The sequence below is a fragment of the Megascapheus bottae genome, chromosome 25 (genome assembly GCF_031878675.1).
Source record: "Megascapheus bottae isolate mThoBot1 chromosome 25, mThoBot2.hap1, whole genome shotgun sequence".
NCBI classification, from domain to species: domain Eukaryota; kingdom Metazoa; phylum Chordata; class Mammalia; order Rodentia; family Geomyidae; genus Megascapheus; species Megascapheus bottae.
In genome coordinates this window covers 23542703-23560989 of record NC_143533.1, presented here as the reverse complement: position 1 = coordinate 23560989, position 18287 = coordinate 23542703, and the positions used below count along the sequence as shown (strand labels likewise).

Genomic DNA, 18287 nt, shown 5'->3' with positions numbered 1-18287 from the left:
TCTTAAAACTTGAATCTTGTCATTGGCTCGATTCTCATGATGAGTGCTGGAAAAAATGAGTAAAAAGGGTGGCTTCTCTGCGTGCTCTGAGGGCATTTCAGAGTGGAGGGCCAGGCATATCCCTTTGAGGATGAAATCCGAGATACCCAGAACTGAGCTCAGGACTCAGCTCCTCCCTGGCAGAAGCACAATGCCTCGCCAGGTGCAAGGGAGAAACCGAACACGGGATTACGGATGACCTGGCCACTTTAGCTCCCACCTTGAGTCCAACAAAGTGAAATGCAATCTGCGCATCCAGGCCAAGGAAGTGGGGCAGCGTGGGGGACGGGAGGCGGCGGGCCACTCCGGTGCAGGAATCCCAGTCTTTCAGCATCAGGCTCGGCCCTCCTTCTTCCTGTGCCAGTCTAGTCTTTGAGAACGTCGGTGCCTACTGCATCTCTCAGAAGTGTGGATCCTATCTTCCTAGCAGTGGTTGTGCCTCCAAACCATGTCCAGTCTCTCAGCGTTGCCAGAGTTGGAAAGATACCCACAAAGTCCTCTAAATGAGATGGGGCGCTGTGACACACCTGTAACGGGAGTACCTCAGGAGACGGCGATGGGGAGGACGGCCGTCGAGGGCCAGCCCAGCCCAGGGGAGGTCCTGCCAATGAAGACCTGAGCACATGCACAGGAGGTACCCACCGAGGACTGCTTACAAACCACGATAGCTCAAATGGTTCTTTTTAAATTTACTGTTTAGGGGTTAAACACATTCCCCCCACCAAAAAAAGATAGTGTCATAAGTGACCGTGTCTTATTTGACATATTTGTAGAATCACATAGAGGTGCAACGAACATGTGGGACAAAATTCACTTCTGTTGCACTAGCTTTAAAAAGTAATTTAAATAAGATCATGGAAATCACCGTCTTCGGGGAAAACAATGCTCCAGGAAATAACGCTTCACTAGAAATTTTGCCCGAATGCAGTCATTCACACCTGTAATCTCAGCTGCTCTGGAGGCAGAGGTAGGAGGATCTCAGTCTAAGGCCAACTTCAGCAAAAGCACAATACCCCATATGAAAAAGGCGCTAAAAACAGACAAAACAGCTAGGGTGGGGCTCAGATGATAGAGCACTAGCCTTGAGGAAGAGAAGCTCAGGGACAGAATCCAGGCCCTGAGTTCAAGGCCCAGGAATAGCAAAAGGAAAAAGAAAAAGCCATTTTTCATTCAGAGCTTACATGCTTCGTTAAAGGTGGGTATGGTAAATCAGGAAAGACACTGTCCCATGACACTGAGTGTCAGAAGTGGTTACATGTTCAGTAGGTATCACGTAATTAGTACGTCGTTTCCACTGTGCCAAAAGTCCCAGTGGTCACCCTGTGTCATCTCCACGTCTGGGTTTCGTTGCATTCCCTACCCACTGGTCTGGGTAGCCACCAGACAGGCAAGGGACTCCCAGGGCGCTGGGAACATGCTCTTGCTGGGTATGCCTGCGCGTGTTTCTGCAAGAGATCAGCCTTGGGTCCCCAGCCTCTCAGGTCAGTCCACTGAGGGCCCCAGGAGAACCAGGAGGCCACGCTCCTCTCTTCTGCCCTTGAACATCGGAAGTGCAGGCCCCTGGGCCTGCTGACTCAAGGACTTGTGGCAGCACTGCTCCAGCCCGTGCCCTCAGCTCCCCGGGACTGACACTGTGGCTTCCCTGCGGGTCAGCCTTTTGCTCTCAAATTGAATTACGTCACTGGACTCTCTGGTTCTCCAATTTACAGATGGAAGGAAATGGGATTCCTGGGCCCCACCGTGGTGTGAGCCAACCCCAAATACATCTTTGATATGTCTACACAGCCAGTTACTTCTGATTCTCTGGAAAGCCCTAATACATTATAGAAGGCAACTGTTTACCCTATCATGAAGAAAATGAAGTCATCTGAATCACAGTACTCCAAACAGAGTGGGCGTTCCCACCCATTATGGTCCTGTGGTTGGCATGTCTGAGGCATGAAATCATGTGGGGTACATGCTAGATGGCACTGGGGGGCCAGTACGACTGTCTGTACTGTGCAAATCACATCTGATGCACAACACTGATCTCCACTCACACGTGATCTCCTGGCTTCTGTAAGTAGCCAGAACATGCACTCAGTGAAACCAATTCCTTCATGTTGGAAAATATCCAAAATGGTTGTCTGGCATGTGATGAATACCCAATTGACTGAAGTCTGGGTTTCCACTAGTGAGCATTTAATAACGGATTTCTGAATAACTATAACACAGAAGTCATTAAAGTTTCAGAACATGAATATAAAAGAAAACATAAACAAAAAATATCCATGTATATTTAAGCAATAAGTATATAAAGGAAAACTTCCATGTATAACCAAGGAAATGTGCTGGATAGGAGAGGAGATCTGACTGGCCACGGGGTGTACATAATCACCCAAGACTTCCAGACTCCTAAAAGACGTGAGCAGCATAAGCTAACTCCCCGCTCTCACACTGAAGGCGCGATACCCGCTCAGATTTTAATGGAAGGAGCTTCTCAACATGCTGACACAGTGGTCCTGACAGCATGGCGTGTTGTCTGGCCTGTCTCTTTTGAGACAAGGATCTGACTCTGTAGCCCAGGCTGGCCTCGAACTGGCTGTCCTCCTGTTTTGGCCTCCCAGCACCATGAGTACAGGGATGAACCACTACACTTGGCATTGTGTGAGCCACCTAAGCACAGGGTGGAAATCCTGCCTACCCTGGCCTGGCCTGTCACTTTACAGGACCAGGGGCTCCAGACCACAGACGCGGGTAGAGACAGAGCCGGGGAAGCGGGGAGGCAGGGAAGGGTGGAGCTGGGCCCACACTAGAGGCTTTAGAACAGAGATGGGTGCAGGGAGCTGTTAGAGTGCTGGTAACAGGGAGAAGCCTGGATTAAATGAGCTAAGTTCTCCACACATATTACCGAGGAAAAAGTAGAAAAGATGAATAAGGTGGGGGAAAGGGAGAGAAGGAAAAGGAGGGGAAGTAGAGCGAGAGAAGGAAATAGGGGAGGAAGCGGAAGAGCTGCGGAGGGAGGTTGTGTGAAGGAGGAAACAGGAGGGGCGGCCAGAAGCACCAGGAGGTGTCCTCCAGCCGGGCTCTGCGTCATCAGGGCCACCACGGCCACACGCGGGTTTTCCTGCCTGTGCACTCGTTCTCTTGAATTAGGAAGAGGGACAGCCTTCTGGCTGGGTTCTTCAGGATCTCACCATGAGGAGAGGATGAGGATGAGGGGTCATCCCAGCTATGCCTGGTGTGGGAATCCCAGCTCTTGCTGGCTCCAAAGTCTGAGTTTAAACATAGGCAAAACTAAACTACATTGGTTGGAGTCTTGAGAGAGGCGGTCAGAGAGTGGCAGGAGGAAGAGTTTGCAGGGCTGAGAGTTTGCTATGTAAGATACACCAACCTTTCTGATTATGGCACATTCGTTTTTCTGCCTGCACTTTGTACTGAAATTAAACATGCAAATTAAAAAATGTCTTCCTAAAAACCCACTGTGCACACTTTAAGATATTATGGACTCTCCATCTGTAATAAACCAACCCAGGATGTGCTCAAGAATAACGTGCTTCCTAGTACAGCTCCTGGCACGTGCCATGGGGCTCCGGCAACCGGGCGCGCCGCGTCACGATCCTCCCCACCTCCCCGTCTGTCGGCTGACGGTTGTAATATAAATATATATACGTATTTTTCCAAACACACGAAGGCTCCGTCCGGCCTGCACAACGTGGAGAGCACTGGAACACCGACCCTTGCCCCGCGTCTCCACTGTGTCGGGGAGGATGGGGCCCTGCGGGAGCCCCCGCCCCGCCCAGGCCCCCGACAGCCTCCCCCCGCCGCCCCAGCCCGGGTGCTCCGCGCGGGCCGCCGTCCCGCTGGAAGGGCACCGCCAAGCTTCAAGTCCCTCGGGGCCCGGACGGGAGCGGGCGCGGGGCGGCGCGGGGCCCCTCCGGAGTGGTTTCCCGGAGGGCGCGCTGATCGTGGGGAGAGCGCGGCTCCGAGTGCGTCCCGGGACGGGAGCCGACGCCCACCGAGATCCCACAGCCGACGCGGGTCGGGAGGGGGGCAGGGCGTCCAGCCCGGGGCCGAGGGTGATTTGCGGCTCCCCGGGTCCCGGGAGCCGGGCGTCTGGTCCGGCCGCGGGGCGGGCGCGGCCGGGATCCGAATACGCGCGGCGCCCCCCAGCGCCGGCCGGCGGGAGCGAGGCAGCCCGGCAGGTGTCCCGGGCGCGGCCCGGCCACCAGGACGAGCCTCGAGGGTAGAGAGCCCAGCCTCCCGTCACCCCAGGCGCTCCCCCTGCCAGCGCGGGGTCCAGGCTGCGCGCGAGGCGCTGGGCGGGGAGGGGGGCGCCCGGGCCGGGGGCGCTGGGGGAGGCGGGGGGACGCTGGGGGAGGCGAGGGGGCGGGGGCGCTGGGGGAGGCGGGGGGCGGGAGAGCGCTGGGGGAGGCGGGGGGGGGGCGGGGGGGCTTTGGGGGAGGCGGGGGCGCTGGGGGAGGCGGGGGGCGGGGGGGCGCTGGGGGAGGCGGGGGGCGGGGGGCGCGTGCGCGGGCCCCGCGGAGCTCCCGGGCCCCGCCTCCCCTCCAGCTGGAAAGCCGCCGCCGGGGGGGCGGGGGGCGCCCCGCCCGCTTCCTGCCCGCTCGCCGCCCATTGGCTGCGGGGCTCCCCAGGAATGCCAGCGCCTCCTTTAAAGCCGCGCGGCTCCGCGCTCCGCCAGCACCGCCGCAGCCCGCCGGCCAGCGCGCTCTCCCGGCCCCGCCGCGCCGGCCTCCCGATCCCCGATCCCCGAGCAGACACCGATCCCCGGCTCACGGTAAGCCTCCCCGCCTGCCCGGCCCGGCTCTCCCGCGGACCTTCCTGGGCACCACCTGTGCCGGCCGCGGGCCCTGGCTTCCCGTGCGGGGTCGGCCTCGGGGGGCGGGCGGGGGGACGAGTCCCGCGGCCGGGGAGGGGGGCCGGGGCCCCGAGCCGGGCCCAGCCCCCAACCCCGCGCCTCCCTCCAGACCTCCCTCGCTCCGCGTCCCGGCTCCGCGCTCCCGCCATGGGCCCGGCCTGGAGACTCTGCCTCCTGCTCCTGGCGCCCCTGTGCGCCGCCAACCGCATTCCAGGTGAGCGGCGGGGCGGAGGGAGCCCGGTGCCCCCGCGCCCTCCTCCCCGGTCCTGACGCCCTCCCCTCCGCCCGCCAGAGTCCGGGGCCGACGGCGGCGTGTTCGACGTCCTGGAGCTGGCGGGGGCCGCCCGCAGGGGCTCCGGGCGGCGGCTGGTCAAGGGTCCCGACCCGTCCAGCCCGGCGTTCCGCATCGAGAACGCCAACCTGATCCCCGCCGTGCCCGACGACAAGTTCCAGGACCTGGTGGACGCCGTGCGCGCCGAGAAGGGGTTCCTCCTGCTGGCCTCGCTGCGGCAGATGAAGAAGACCCGCGGCACGCTGCTGGCCATCGAGCGCAAGGACGGCGCCGGCCAGGTGTTCAGCGTGGTCTCCAACGGCAGGGCCGGCACGCTGGACCTGAGCCTGCGCGCCCAGGGCAGGCAGCAGCTGGTGTCGGTGGACGAGGCCTTCCTGGCCACCGGCCAGTGGAAGAGCATCACCCTGTTCGTGCAGGAGGACAGGGCCCAGCTCTACATCGACTGCGAGAAGATGGAGAGCGTGGAGCTGGACGCCCCCATCCAGAGCATCTTCACCCGCGACCTGGCCAGCGTGGCCAGGCTCCGCGTGGCCAAGGGAGACGTCGACGACAACTTCCAGGTGAGGGGCTCCGGCTGGCCTGCCCAGCACCCAGGCTGGTGATGCCCCCCCGGTGGGGGGGGCCTGAGAATCTGCGTTTCTGATAAGCATGGTCCGTCCATGAGGAACGATTTTACTCCAGCCGCCTGTTAGTGCTCTTGAGAAAACTGTGATTTATTCCGAGCCTGGTCCACTGGCTCTCGTATGAGCAGGCAAGGGTGCTTTGGGTAGAGTCAGTCGTCAGTACCAGTCTGATGACTGGCCGGGGTGAAGGTTAACACGGCCACTAATCTGCTACCTTAGCTCCTCCTTGCCTCATCCGTAGCCGTGGCTTTGAACTCCCACATCCAGCCCTTCTCCACCGGGGAATATCGTATTCTTCACACTTAGCGTCCGTTCCGCTTCCTGTGCGCCCAGGCAGGCCTTTGAGAAGGGAGGTCTTGGTAGAATACGAAAGGCTTGGCAGGAGATAGAAGAGTTTTGAAGCTGTTTGGCACTTGATGTTGGTGGGCTGTTTTGGTTGTAAAGGGATCTTTTAAATGGTGCAGTTTACAGCTTCTGGGACATTTGCTGTGTGCTTTCTCCAGCACACAGTTTTCACACACACACACACACACACACACACACACACACACTCCATTTTACAAGCCGTGCCCATCCTCTGCCCACAGGGGGTGCTGCAGAACGTGAGGTTTGTCTTCGGAACCACCCCAGAAGATGTCCTCAGGAACAAAGGCTGCTCCAGCTGTGAGTACCCTGGTCGTGTTTAGTCCCTGGGAGGATTCTACCAATAGAGCGATGAGGAATGTAAGCGGACTTGACCTTGACCGCAGGTAGCATGGTTAAGGGGCAGACAGGAGTGACTTCAGAGTTACACACACACACACACACACACACACACACACACATCCTTTACCACACGAGAAATGTCTTTTATAACCCAGAACTGGAGGGGCGGCTGGCCGACCAGCTGGAGGGATCGGGGGTTTGACGTCCCCCGTCCCCTCTCCTGTTCACTGCCCAGCAGCTGCCAGTGTCCTGCTGACCCTGGACAACAACGTGGTGAACGGGTCCAGCCCCGCCATCCGCACCGACTTCGTGGGCCACAAGACGAAGGCGCTGCAGGCCGTCTGCGGCCTCTCGTGTGAGGAGCTGTCCGGCATGGTCCTGGAGCTCCGCGGCCTGCGCTCCATCGTGACCACGCTGCAGGACAGCATCCGCAAAGTGGTCAGTGGCCCCGCCCGCCCGCCCCCACTGACGGCCCCGGCCAGGCGGACCACTGACCAGCACGCTCGCCTTTTAGACGGAGGAGAACAAAGAGTTGGCCAATGAGCTGAGAAGGCCCCAGTTCTGTAAGCACAATGGCGTCCAGTACAGGAATAACGAGGAGTGGACCGTGGATGGCTGTACCGAGTGCCACTGCCAGGTGAGAGGCCACCTCACACACACAGTAATGCTTGAACACCAACCAGAGACAGCAGAGGCTGGCAGACGACATCTGTTCAGTCCCATCCTTATCCACCATGACATAAAGCCAGATCTGCAGCGGAGAGGTGAAAGTAGCCACACCACGCTCGATGTGCCACAGGCTGCCACCACAGTGCTTTTCTTTTTCTTGGATGTGTAATTAGGACATTTACAAACTCTTCTTTAAACTCTCACGTTTATTAAAGGCTTAATTTCCCCCCTCCCCCGCCCCCAGCTAAGTATCTTAAGAGAACAAATCTACTTAGACATCTGAATAATTGACTCGCCTTAGTTCAAAGACCAAGTGTTGAATGTCAGGTAAATCAGACCTGCTCAGAACATGCCTTTTGTTTCCCCACCCCCGCTTTCTATTCAGCCCTGGCACGGTGGCTCTTCTAACACAGCGCTGACTGTTCAGATGGCTAGGGTGTCACTGTCCACCTAGCTCAGGTGACAGTGCCAGGGGGTGGGGCTCCCGCCACACCTGTGAGCCGAGTTGGGTATTATCTGGCTAATCAGACAAAGAAAAGCTTTGCTGCAAACCACGGGTTACAAAGAAGGGCAGCAACTTCATTAAATTCCCGTCATTCCCCAGTGTAGTCTAAAGGCGATTCTAAGAGGAGAGAAAAATGCCCCTCTAAACTGTAAAAAGGTGGAGGTTCTAGCTGTTTCCTGTGAGTCTGGTTCCTGATGTAGACTGGTTCTTCTTGCATAACTTCTTCTCCGTGCTCTTAAGAACATGCCGAGTGCCTGGCAGGGGCTCTAGGAGAAGGGAGTGCTGTCACCAGAGCTCCTACACACACTGGCTATCCTGTGGCTTGTGATGGAAACGTGCCTGTCATTCGTAAGCTTGTGTCTGCAGTATGCCCACCTAGCCACTTCCTCCTCCCTCTCTCGCCTCGCAGAATTCGGTTACCATCTGCAAGAAAGTATCCTGCCCCATCATTCCCTGCTCCAACGCCACGGTTCCTGATGGAGAATGCTGCCCGCGCTGCTGGCGTAAGTGCCTAAACACGTACCTATGCTTCAGTGACTTGGTTTCACACACCCTGGACATGTAGGCACAGCACGGCTCCCACCCCATCCCCAGCATGTGTCTTCATTCCATTTCTTGCTTTAGTCAAAAAAAAAGCACATTATCCACAAATGTTAATTATCCATCTAGAATGTGGTATCCATAACACTGTTGATGGCCTGTGCTTAGGCTATTGTACTTTGCAGATAAGGGGTGAGTCTGTAGCAGAAATAGGCCTAAGTTGACAGCTTTTAGAACTAGATTGTGACAGTGCAAAGGGAAGAGAATCTGCCCAGCAGAAGGAGTTGGAAGGTTTACAGTGTGAGCACTGGACCTGACTTGGGACCTGGAGGTTCTGCCTGTGTGGTAATCAGAGAGGAAGACTGTAGCATCACTGAGTGTCGGGGGACTGACAGAAACTGGGCATTGCCTTGTCACGCGGTGCCCCAGCCCTAGGTCTTACACTGAGACAATATTCAGTGTAGTAGGCACAAGTCATAAAAGTGATCTGTTACAACAGACAATAGCACACGCATGCACACACACACACGCACGCCTATGAGGTGTTGGATATGACAATCACCTTGGCTAATAGCCACATCATGTTTATTAGTATATGCAAAGCATCTTCATCCAACAGTGTTCACTTGTTAGTCTACTTCAATAAAGGTAAAAGGGATGTCAGTTTTCCATGCTCTGGCAAGTGCAGGCCTGACGGGGCCTCCGGTGACCCTCCTGTCTCCCCGCAGCCAGCGACTCTGCAGATGACGGCTGGTCTCCTTGGTCTGAGTGGACCTCTTGCTCGGCGACCTGCGGCAATGGGATTCAGCAGCGTGGCCGCTCCTGCGACAGCCTCAACAACCGCTGTGAGGGCTCCTCTGTGCAGACACGAACCTGCCACATCCAGGAGTGTGACAAGCGATGTAAGCGCTGTGGCTGCTGCCAGGAGGAGGGCGGGGGGGGGGCAGGGGGGAGTAAGGACTGAGCGTGCGGGTTCTGGAACCTCTGCGTCGGAATCCCGGCTCTACCCCTCAGCCTGCACCCTTGAACGCAGTGTCCCCCACCGCCCCTCTTCTGTGTAGTGTGCTTTTGTGCGGGTAGTTCTTGGTGAGATTTTAATTAAGCGTTTTATAGATCGTGCCACGAAAGCAGTGAGCACAGGAGGTGGCTTATGTGGAACCTGCAGGTCGTCTTCTGCTGGTGCTGGCATGTGGACTGGCCGTGAGCCCGTGTCCACGCACGCGGGGCTCGGCTCTGTGGAGCAGGTTGAGGGTGTTTCCAGAAGCTTCTGGGGAGGGCTTCTGTGTGTCTCCGGCCACACCCGCACCCTTGGTGACCACCAGCTTTATGTGTTAGTCAAACAGGATGGTGGCTGGAGCCACTGGTCCCCCTGGTCATCTTGCTCCGTGACGTGTGGTGAAGGCGTCATCACGAGGATCCGTCTCTGCAACTCCCCCAGCCCCCAGATGAACGGGAAGCCATGTGTGGGCGACGCTCGGGAGACCACAGCGTGCAGGAAGGAGGCCTGTCCCAGTGAGTGAGAGCCTGGCAGGGCGGTGGGAGAGGGACGGAGGAGAGGCCCTGCCTGCTCGGCCTCCTCGAGTGGGACACAGAAAGTCATCTCAGACACGCCGCGCCACATGTCAGGGTAGCGGAGCTTTCAAACCCCTCGGGGGAGTCCTCCTGAATTTTTGCATGGCATTAATTTTCCTGCAGTCAATGGAGGCTGGGGCCCCTGGTCGCCGTGGGACATCTGCTCCGTCACGTGTGGAGGAGGGGTGCAGAAACGCAGCCGGCTCTGCAACAACCCCACACCCCAGTTTGGTGGCAAGGACTGCATTGGTGATGTGACAGAAAACCAAGTCTGCAATAAGCAGGACTGTCCAATTGGTGAGTCACGTGGCCCTGACACTTGATTTCACTGAGTGATGCAGGTGGGGTGCGTGTGTGTGTGTGTGTGTGTGTGTGTCTAGATCCCCAGTGGTGGGATGCCTGTGAACGCAGGTAGGCAGCACCATCTCAGCCCAGCCTGGCAGAGCTGGCAGCCGGGACCAGTCCCTCACTGTCTCCCACCTTCCTCAGATGGATGCCTGTCCAACCCTTGCTTTGCCGGGGCCAAGTGCACCAGTTATCCTGATGGCAGCTGGAAATGCGGTGCCTGCCCTGCTGGCTACAGCGGAAACGGCATCCAGTGCAGCGACGTGGACGAGGTGAGGGAGGGCTGTGACCTGGAGATGGAAGGGGGGCGAGCAGGCCCTGGGCGCCTCCACGCTGCAACGCTCGCTGAGCACTGAGCACACTCTTGCTTCCTCCCTAGTGCCAAGAAGTGCCCGACGCCTGCTTTACCCACAACGGAGAGCACAGGTGTAAGAACACAGACCCCGGCTACAACTGCCTGCCCTGCCCGCCACGCTTCACAGGCTCTCAGCCCTTCGGCAGGGGCATCGAGCACGCCATGGCCAACAAACAGGTAAAGCAGACTCAGCTAGCAGGCACCAGAGAGAGCCGTCCGTGAGCGAGAAAGCAAGCAGCTAGGGAGGCAGCGGCCACCCCTTCACAGAGCAAGGCAGGGTGCACATGCACGGCGTAGCCCGAGAAGCATCTGAAGGAGCCGTGAGTGGCCAGGCGCCGGGCAGTCGCCACCTTCCATGCCCAGCCTGATAGTGCCGTTTCACACGGGTCCTCAGCTACCTAGAGATGGAGCAGTGCAGCCCTCTGGTTCTCCTGGTGTCTGGGGACATCCATGGGCTGCGTGCCAACAGCAGCACGTTGTACCCACAGGTGTGCACTCCCCGCAACCCCTGCAAAGACGGGACACACGACTGCAACAAGAACGCCAACTGCAACTACCTGGGCCACTACAGCGACCCCATGTACCGCTGCGAGTGCAGGCCGGGCTATGCCGGCAACGGCATCATCTGTGGCGAGGACACGGACCTTGATGGCTGGCCCAACGAGGACCTGGTGTGCGTGGCCAATGCCACCTACCACTGCAAAAAGGTAGGCGTACTCCCAAGCCACCCGTCACCCGGTCCTGAGAATATGCCAGGGCATGTTCCTGAGAGGTGGCATCTCCAGAAGGCAACCGGCGCCAGTTCTCAGCAGTCGCCCATCATTTGGCTTGCGGAGTCTGTCCCCGTGTCACTGCAGGCCTAACAGCTGTCACGTGTGGCTTTTCTTCCCCAGGACAATTGCCCCAACCTTCCCAACTCAGGGCAGGAGGACTACGACAAGGACGGGATAGGCGACGCCTGTGACGACGATGACGACAACGATAAGATTCCAGACGACAGGGTAAAGACCCAGCACCCCACCTCTGCCCTCATAGCCCGGCATTTCAGCAACAGCACTGTGGGGGCTTAGCAAACAATAGACCCTACTGACACCCGGGAGGGAGGGTTTCTCTCTGCCAGACAGCTACCTTGCCTAACACCTGCATAATTCCAGCCACTGCAGGGGCTGAGACCGGGAGAATGGCAGCTCTAGGACACAGATGTTGCCGAGAATTTTTAAAAGCTTTTTCCTTTCAGTCTTTTCCTCCCCTTGTGAGAGAGAAATAACAAGTATGTTCCAATGACCCTGGGATGATAAAATGACATTTTATACCTCACCGATTCATAGCCAACAGCCATCCACTTTCTGTCATTTAACATAAAGTGTCAGCCAGGTAGAAAGCGGTTCGTGCTGGACACACTGTGCATGTGGTTGGACATGGCAGCCGGTGTCAAAGACAAGCAGTGCAGGGTCTCCATCTCTCTTCCCTGCAGGACAACTGTCCATTCCATTACAACCCTGCCCAGTACGACTACGACAGAGACGACGTGGGAGACCGCTGCGACAACTGCCCCTACAACCACAACCCAGATCAGGCGGACACCGACAACAACGGGGAGGGGGACGCCTGTGCCGCTGACATCGACGGAGATGGTAAGGAGCTCCCAGGCTCCGCAGGCACCGAGGGCCTGGAACACGTGACTGTGCGGTCTGCCGGAGCTCTCCTGCTCACGAGGCCAGCTCTCACATGCCCTGTTCTCTGCAGGCATCTTCAATGAACGCGACAACTGCCAGTACGTGTACAATGTGGACCAGAGGGACACAGACATGGATGGGGTTGGGGACCAGTGTGACAACTGCCCCCTGGAGCACAACCCAGACCAGGTGGGTGATTCCTTCCACACTCTCAGGTCAGCTGCTGGAATATCCTGGCTGGCCTTTACGACAACTGGTCTAGGAGTGGAGTCCAAACTCCCCAGTGACCGAGGCACCCATGTCCCCATACCAGGGACTGTGTGAGCATGTACTGGGCTCAAAATGTACTCTGTATCTGCAGCATCTCATAGATCCTGTCCTCTCCAAGAAAGCCTACTTGACTCAGTATGACCTACCATTGTTGAGATAAATCTCACAAAGCAAAGATCTGTAGTCACTGCAATCATATTAACCATGTGTAGGACTAAGATGGATGATCCAGAAGCAAAATACCCATTTTCGTGGCTAGTGTTCAATCTAGCCACTAAGAAATCACCCAGCAAAAAAGAATTCCAAGTGCACATTCTAAAGCTCATTTCTCTGTCATTCTCAAAAAATGTCTAGCATTACTGACAGACTAACCTTCACCATGCCAAGGAATGCATCAGACAAATATCACATGAGAAATCCAGTTTCTCCCTGCCTCTACCTGCTCTTAAAACGTGCATCAGGTCTGGGGAAAGCTTTGTCGACCTTGAGGATCATATGACCTCATCTATTTTGGGTCTGAGTCTTACCACAAATTTTTCAGTATCATTTAATCTCACTAGATGACTCTGGGATTCCTCAGATTATAATCAATCTTGCAACAAAATTCAACCATCCTGTAAATAAAACTACACACAGTATACACACGTCTTACAGAGAGCACAAATACCAGCAAGAAAACAAAAATCCGGTCTATAGATATGCATTCTCTAAGCACCCCATGCATGCTGAATAATTAAGCACTACATTAGATGGAAATACCAACGTCTCCTTACACTTTTCACATCAAACAGGCCCTCACAGTTGTGCTGGTCAACACTGGCGGCTCTCTTCGGGAGCCCAGAGACCCCCATGGGGCTGGGAGCTTCCCTGGTGGTGTGCCTACGCCACCCTTTACACGAGCCGCTCCACCCCTGATTTACTCTGTCTCCCTCTGTCTTCCAGCTGGACTCAGACTCAGACCTCATTGGGGACACCTGTGACAACAACCAGGACATTGATGAAGACGGGCACCAGAACAATCTGGACAACTGTCCCTATGTGCCCAATGCCAACCAGGCCGACCACGACAAGGACGGCAAGGGGGATGCCTGTGACCATGACGACGACAATGACGGCATTCCAGATGACAGGGACAACTGCAGGCTGGTGCCCAATCCCGACCAGAAGGACTCTGACGGTCAGTCCCTGCAGCCGCTCCTGAAAGCAAAAGGTCTTTGGGAGGTTGGGACACATGACCTTCGGAGGGAAGAAACCAAAATAAAGGGAATATCTCCCAGGGGACAAAGTGACTGAAGGTCAACTGTGATAAGGCAGTGGGCACCGACCTCGGACACGATGGCATTTCAGAGTTCCACTCAAGTCTCACCTTTCTGATCTTAGGTAACGGTCGGGGCGATGCATGCAAAGATGACTTTGACCATGACAATGTACCAGACATTGATGACATCTGTCCAGAGAATGTTGACATCAGTGAGACTGACTTCCGCCGATTCCAAATGATTCCCCTTGATCCCAAAGGGACATCCCAAAATGACCCTAACTGGGTGGTACGCCATCAGGGCAAAGAGCTCGTCCAGACTGTCAACTGTGATCCCGGCCTCGCTGTAGGTGAGTCGTGAGTGCTTTGATCCGGTGGCGAAGACCTGTGGTGAATGAGCCAGTCCCTGGACTGCTGTTGAATCCGCCTCTGTGGGCAGAATGGAGAAGTGCCTAAAGGCTGCAGTTTCTAACGGGGCTCTGGCCTTGTCTTCCAGGTTACGATGAGTTCAACGCCGTGGACTTCAGTGGCACGTTCTTCATCAACACCGAGAGGGACGACGACTACGCCGGGTTTGTGTTTGGCTACCAGTCCAGCAGCCGGTTCTACGTGGTGATGTGGAAGCAGGTCACCCAGTCCTACTGGGACACCAACCCCACCAGGGCCCAAGGTTACTCAGGCCTGTCCGTGAAAGTCGTCAACTCCACCACGGGCCCAGGCGAGCACCTGCGGAATGCCCTGTGGCACACAGGAAACACCCCTGGCCAGGTAAGAAGGGCCGGGCCGGGCACAGGTGTGACGGACAAGCGGGGACACTAGCCTCTGACGAGTCTTAGTTATGAAACTCCCAGCATCCCCAGCTGCAGCCTGAAGCTGAGCTTCGTAAAGGGGAGCTCACTGTGACCCAGCTCCCTTCAAAATCCAAGGCCCTTTCAGCCTCTTCCGACAAAAGCCTTCCTTTCCCTTTGTTTTCTGCTGTACAGTCATTAAATGGCACACTACACACAGGAGGAGCCTTAGGGGAAAAACCATCCAGGTCTGCTGGTTAGTTTGCAGGGCCTGGTGTGCGCATCGTCTCCTGAGGGGACGCGTTCACCCTTCTTCTTTTCCCTCAGGTACGCACCCTGTGGCATGACCCTCGTCACATCGGCTGGAAAGACTTCACGGCCTACAGATGGCGGCTCAGCCACCGGCCAAAGACAGGCTTCATTAGGTAAGGCCAGAGTGGTTACATCCCACGTCCATGTCTCACCAAGGGGCAAAACGATGAGACCCAAAAGGAACAAGGTCACTCAAGGCATGTTTTCTTTTTGCTACAGAGTGGTAATGTACGAGGGGAAGAAGATCATGGCTGACTCCGGCCCCATCTACGACAAAACCTATGCTGGCGGCAGGCTAGGACTCTTTGTCTTCTCTCAAGAAATGGTGTTCTTCTCCGACCTCAAATACGAATGTAGAGGTAGGAACACGTATAACAGCGCTAAGTCACACTACTAATATGAAAGACGACAACTGCAGCCATGACTGACTGGAAGACTCCTTTAGAGATATCTGCACTTTGCATTGGAGGACACAATACTGGAAAGGAAATAATGGCTATGAATTGTGGCTAAAGAAATCCTGAGTCCTTATCAGCCCACTGAACTTGCTTAGCAACCGGTGTATTCTTCAGACCTAATGCAAAGATGAAAGACAAGCAGGTGCACAATTTAGGCCATGATAATGCTTTTCTTGCTCAGGCTTATCGTCCTAGCTATTCAGTAGGCTAGGATCTGAAAATTACGGTTTGAAGCCAGTCTGGACAGGAAAGTTTATGAGATGCTATCTCCAGTTAACCTCCAAAAAGCTGGAAGTGAAGTTTTGGCTCAAGTGGTAGAGCACAAAGCAAGCAGTTCAGGGATAGAGCCCAGGCCCTGAGTTCAAGTCCCAAGACCAGCAGAAAAATAAAAAGAGATTGTTACTATGTCTGGGCAATCTTAAATGTGTTCCTAGAAGAGCAGAGCAGACAGGCTGGTGATGTAGCCAAGGTCTGCACTTCCCTGGATTCTATCCCCAAGCAGCAGAAACAACAACAGAAGAAAAATCGTGGGTTTTTGTTAGTTGATATTAAGATTGTGCCCTCCTTACTTAGTGTTCACTTGTGTGTTTTTTCCTATTTGTTTAACAGATTCCTAATTGTCATGCGCTGATCAGTCCTGATCACACCCAAGGCTGGCATTGCACCTTCTAGAAGCAGGGACCTGCAGACTCCCCCAGGCTCGTGTCTCCTCACCTCCCTTCTCTGCTTGCATCCATGTGGACTCCAACGCACAGAGCCTGCCTCAAGAAAATGCAAACACAGAGACTGGGCCTTCAGCCTCTGGTGAATGAGAAGGCCTCTTCCAGGAACATAATTACTTTGGCTTGCTTTTGTGCAAACAAAAGCATCTCTCCTCTTTCCATCGGAAAGATGCCTTCTCCACTCTGCCCGTGTCACTGAGCTGCGTGTTCCCGAGAGGCCAGCTCTGAGCAGAGGACCCAGGCGTGTCCAGGCTCCTCAGAAGCAAGGCCTCATCAGAATTAGCAAACAGACTAGCCCCTGATCTTGACATCTCCCCTCGGGAACAGTGGGCAGGGCCAGAGCACTAAGGGGAGGATGATAGGAAGAGAACATGGAGGACCTGTTACTTGTTCGGTACTGAGTCATTCGGGGGAGACCGAAAGACTGGATATTATGATGCTGACTAGTGTTAGCTGACTATCCCATGCAAAGAGGCTCATAGAGAGAAACAAGGGAGGGAGGGAGGGAGGGAAAGACTGGCTTCAGACCTTCCTCCCAAGTCCCCATCTGTACCCATTGCCTATTGGAGTCAGATGATTATTGTTATCAGAAGACCAATGCAGAGCTGGGTGCTGTTCAGTGCCTGGTCACAGTGAATTATGGATTCTATTGCATATATACCTTGCAGATGTAGCAGGAAAGTAGGAAAACCCATTCCATCTCAGTGGGCTCAGCCACCTCCAAGAGGGGCAGCGTGCTCATGTTTCTATGGTTAGAAAGGCACAAAGTTATCATCAACCTAACTAAAACATTCCTTTTCTTTTTCTTCTGTTATCCTAGAGTTTCTGATTCTCTTCTGGACTATAGTGTGTTTTGTTTCTTGGGGGATTTTTTTTCTTGATTTTTAACAAACACTTTAACAGTATAAAATATTTATTTTCCCCCTATCCTGGAGGATCTAACTGTCTGAAGTATGTCATGGAACAGGAAGAAGTGTAAGGACTGTCCATATTGCCTTGGTTATGAGTCTTTATGACAGTCTTTATGACTGTAAGATTGTACATACAGATTATTTATTAACTCTGTTCTACCTGGAATTAGATTTCATATAGGAAGTGTGTATGAACTGGTACCTGGGTGGGATCAGCAAATCTTTTCAATGCCACCGCCTGGAAAACCAGCCTCCCCTCGGGCTGAGAGTGACCCCATTTTATCCCGTTTTGTCTTTGCCAGTGGAGCTCGCTGGTTGTCTGCAAGAGCTCCCGGCGGCTAACAAAGCCGTGACATCTTAGTCAGGTTTTGCCCATCCCTCACTCGTAGTTCCAGGAAGAAGAAATGCATATACACCTGTTGTTTTTTGTTGTTGTTGTTGTTTTGTTTTGTTTTAGTTCATTTTTCCAAAAGAGAAAAGAAAACAAAGGTGAAACTTACATACAAATATTACCTCATTTGTTGTGTGACTGAGTAAAGATTTTCTGGATCAAGTAGAAAGAGTTTAAGTGTCTTTAAATAGACTGAAAGCTACTGTAGTAACTCAAAAAGGCAATATTGTACATAGTATGAAAATTTCTGTGCAGAATAATATTCCCAGGAAAAAGCATTGAAATGTTAAATACAGTTTCTGAAAGATTTTTTTTCCTCTTTCTATCATCTTGTACACTATTGCTTGACTTTTATAAATTATTTTCTCATTGCTATTGGAATAGATCTCAGATTGTGTAGATATGCTATTTAAATAATTTATCAGGAAATACTGCCTGTATAGTTAGTATTTCTATTTTTATATGTTTGCACACTGAATTGAAGAATCGTTGGGTTTTCTCCTTTTTTGTGTGTTTTGTTATTTTTTTTTTTGCTTTTTACTCCCTGGTTTTTACTATTTGTTGATACCATTTTCTAGAAATGTGCTTTTTTGTACACATTTTTATCCATTTTACATTCTAAAGCAGTGTAACTTGTATATTACTGTTTCTTATGTACAAGGAACAATAATAAATCATATGGGAATTTATATTTATACTTCCTGTAGCCATGTCTATTTTGTTCTCTGCTGGCCTTAAGAGATATGATTTAATATTATTCTTAGATCAATAGAACACACACAAAATAAAATTACAGTAACATAACATGTAACAGTCACAATTCCAATATGATTTAGAAAGACTTAACTTGTTCAAAACTAGTCTTAGAGCCTGGGTATTGATGGCTTACTCCTGTAATGCTAGCTACTCAGGAAGCTAAGGCCTGAGGATTGTGGTTCAAAGCCAGCCCAGGCAGAAACGTATATGAGACTCTTATCTCCAATTAACTACCAAAAAGC

The 18287-nt window shown here is 53.9% G+C and overlaps 1 protein-coding gene across 1 annotated transcript; it reads left to right on the top strand.

Annotated features, from left to right (window-relative positions):
* Positions 1 to 4737: 4737 nt before the first annotated feature.
* On the top strand, positions 4738 to 17978 carry Thbs1 (thrombospondin 1). The gene is made up of 22 exons (XM_090318629.1): positions 4738 to 4816; positions 5007 to 5111; positions 5190 to 5749; positions 6400 to 6475; positions 6753 to 6955; positions 7032 to 7154; positions 8101 to 8194; positions 8960 to 9133; positions 9567 to 9743; positions 9927 to 10100; positions 10293 to 10420; positions 10528 to 10680; positions 10992 to 11210; positions 11397 to 11504; positions 11978 to 12137; positions 12250 to 12368; positions 13392 to 13626; positions 13830 to 14057; positions 14204 to 14475; positions 14823 to 14920; positions 15027 to 15166; positions 15875 to 17978. The coding sequence occupies exons 2-22, from the start codon at positions 5045 to 5047 to the stop codon at positions 15880 to 15882; spliced, it is 3516 nt and encodes a 1171-aa protein (XP_090174755.1). The 5' UTR covers positions 4738 to 4816; positions 5007 to 5044; the 3' UTR covers positions 15883 to 17978.
* Positions 17979 to 18287: the final 309 nt, after the last annotated feature.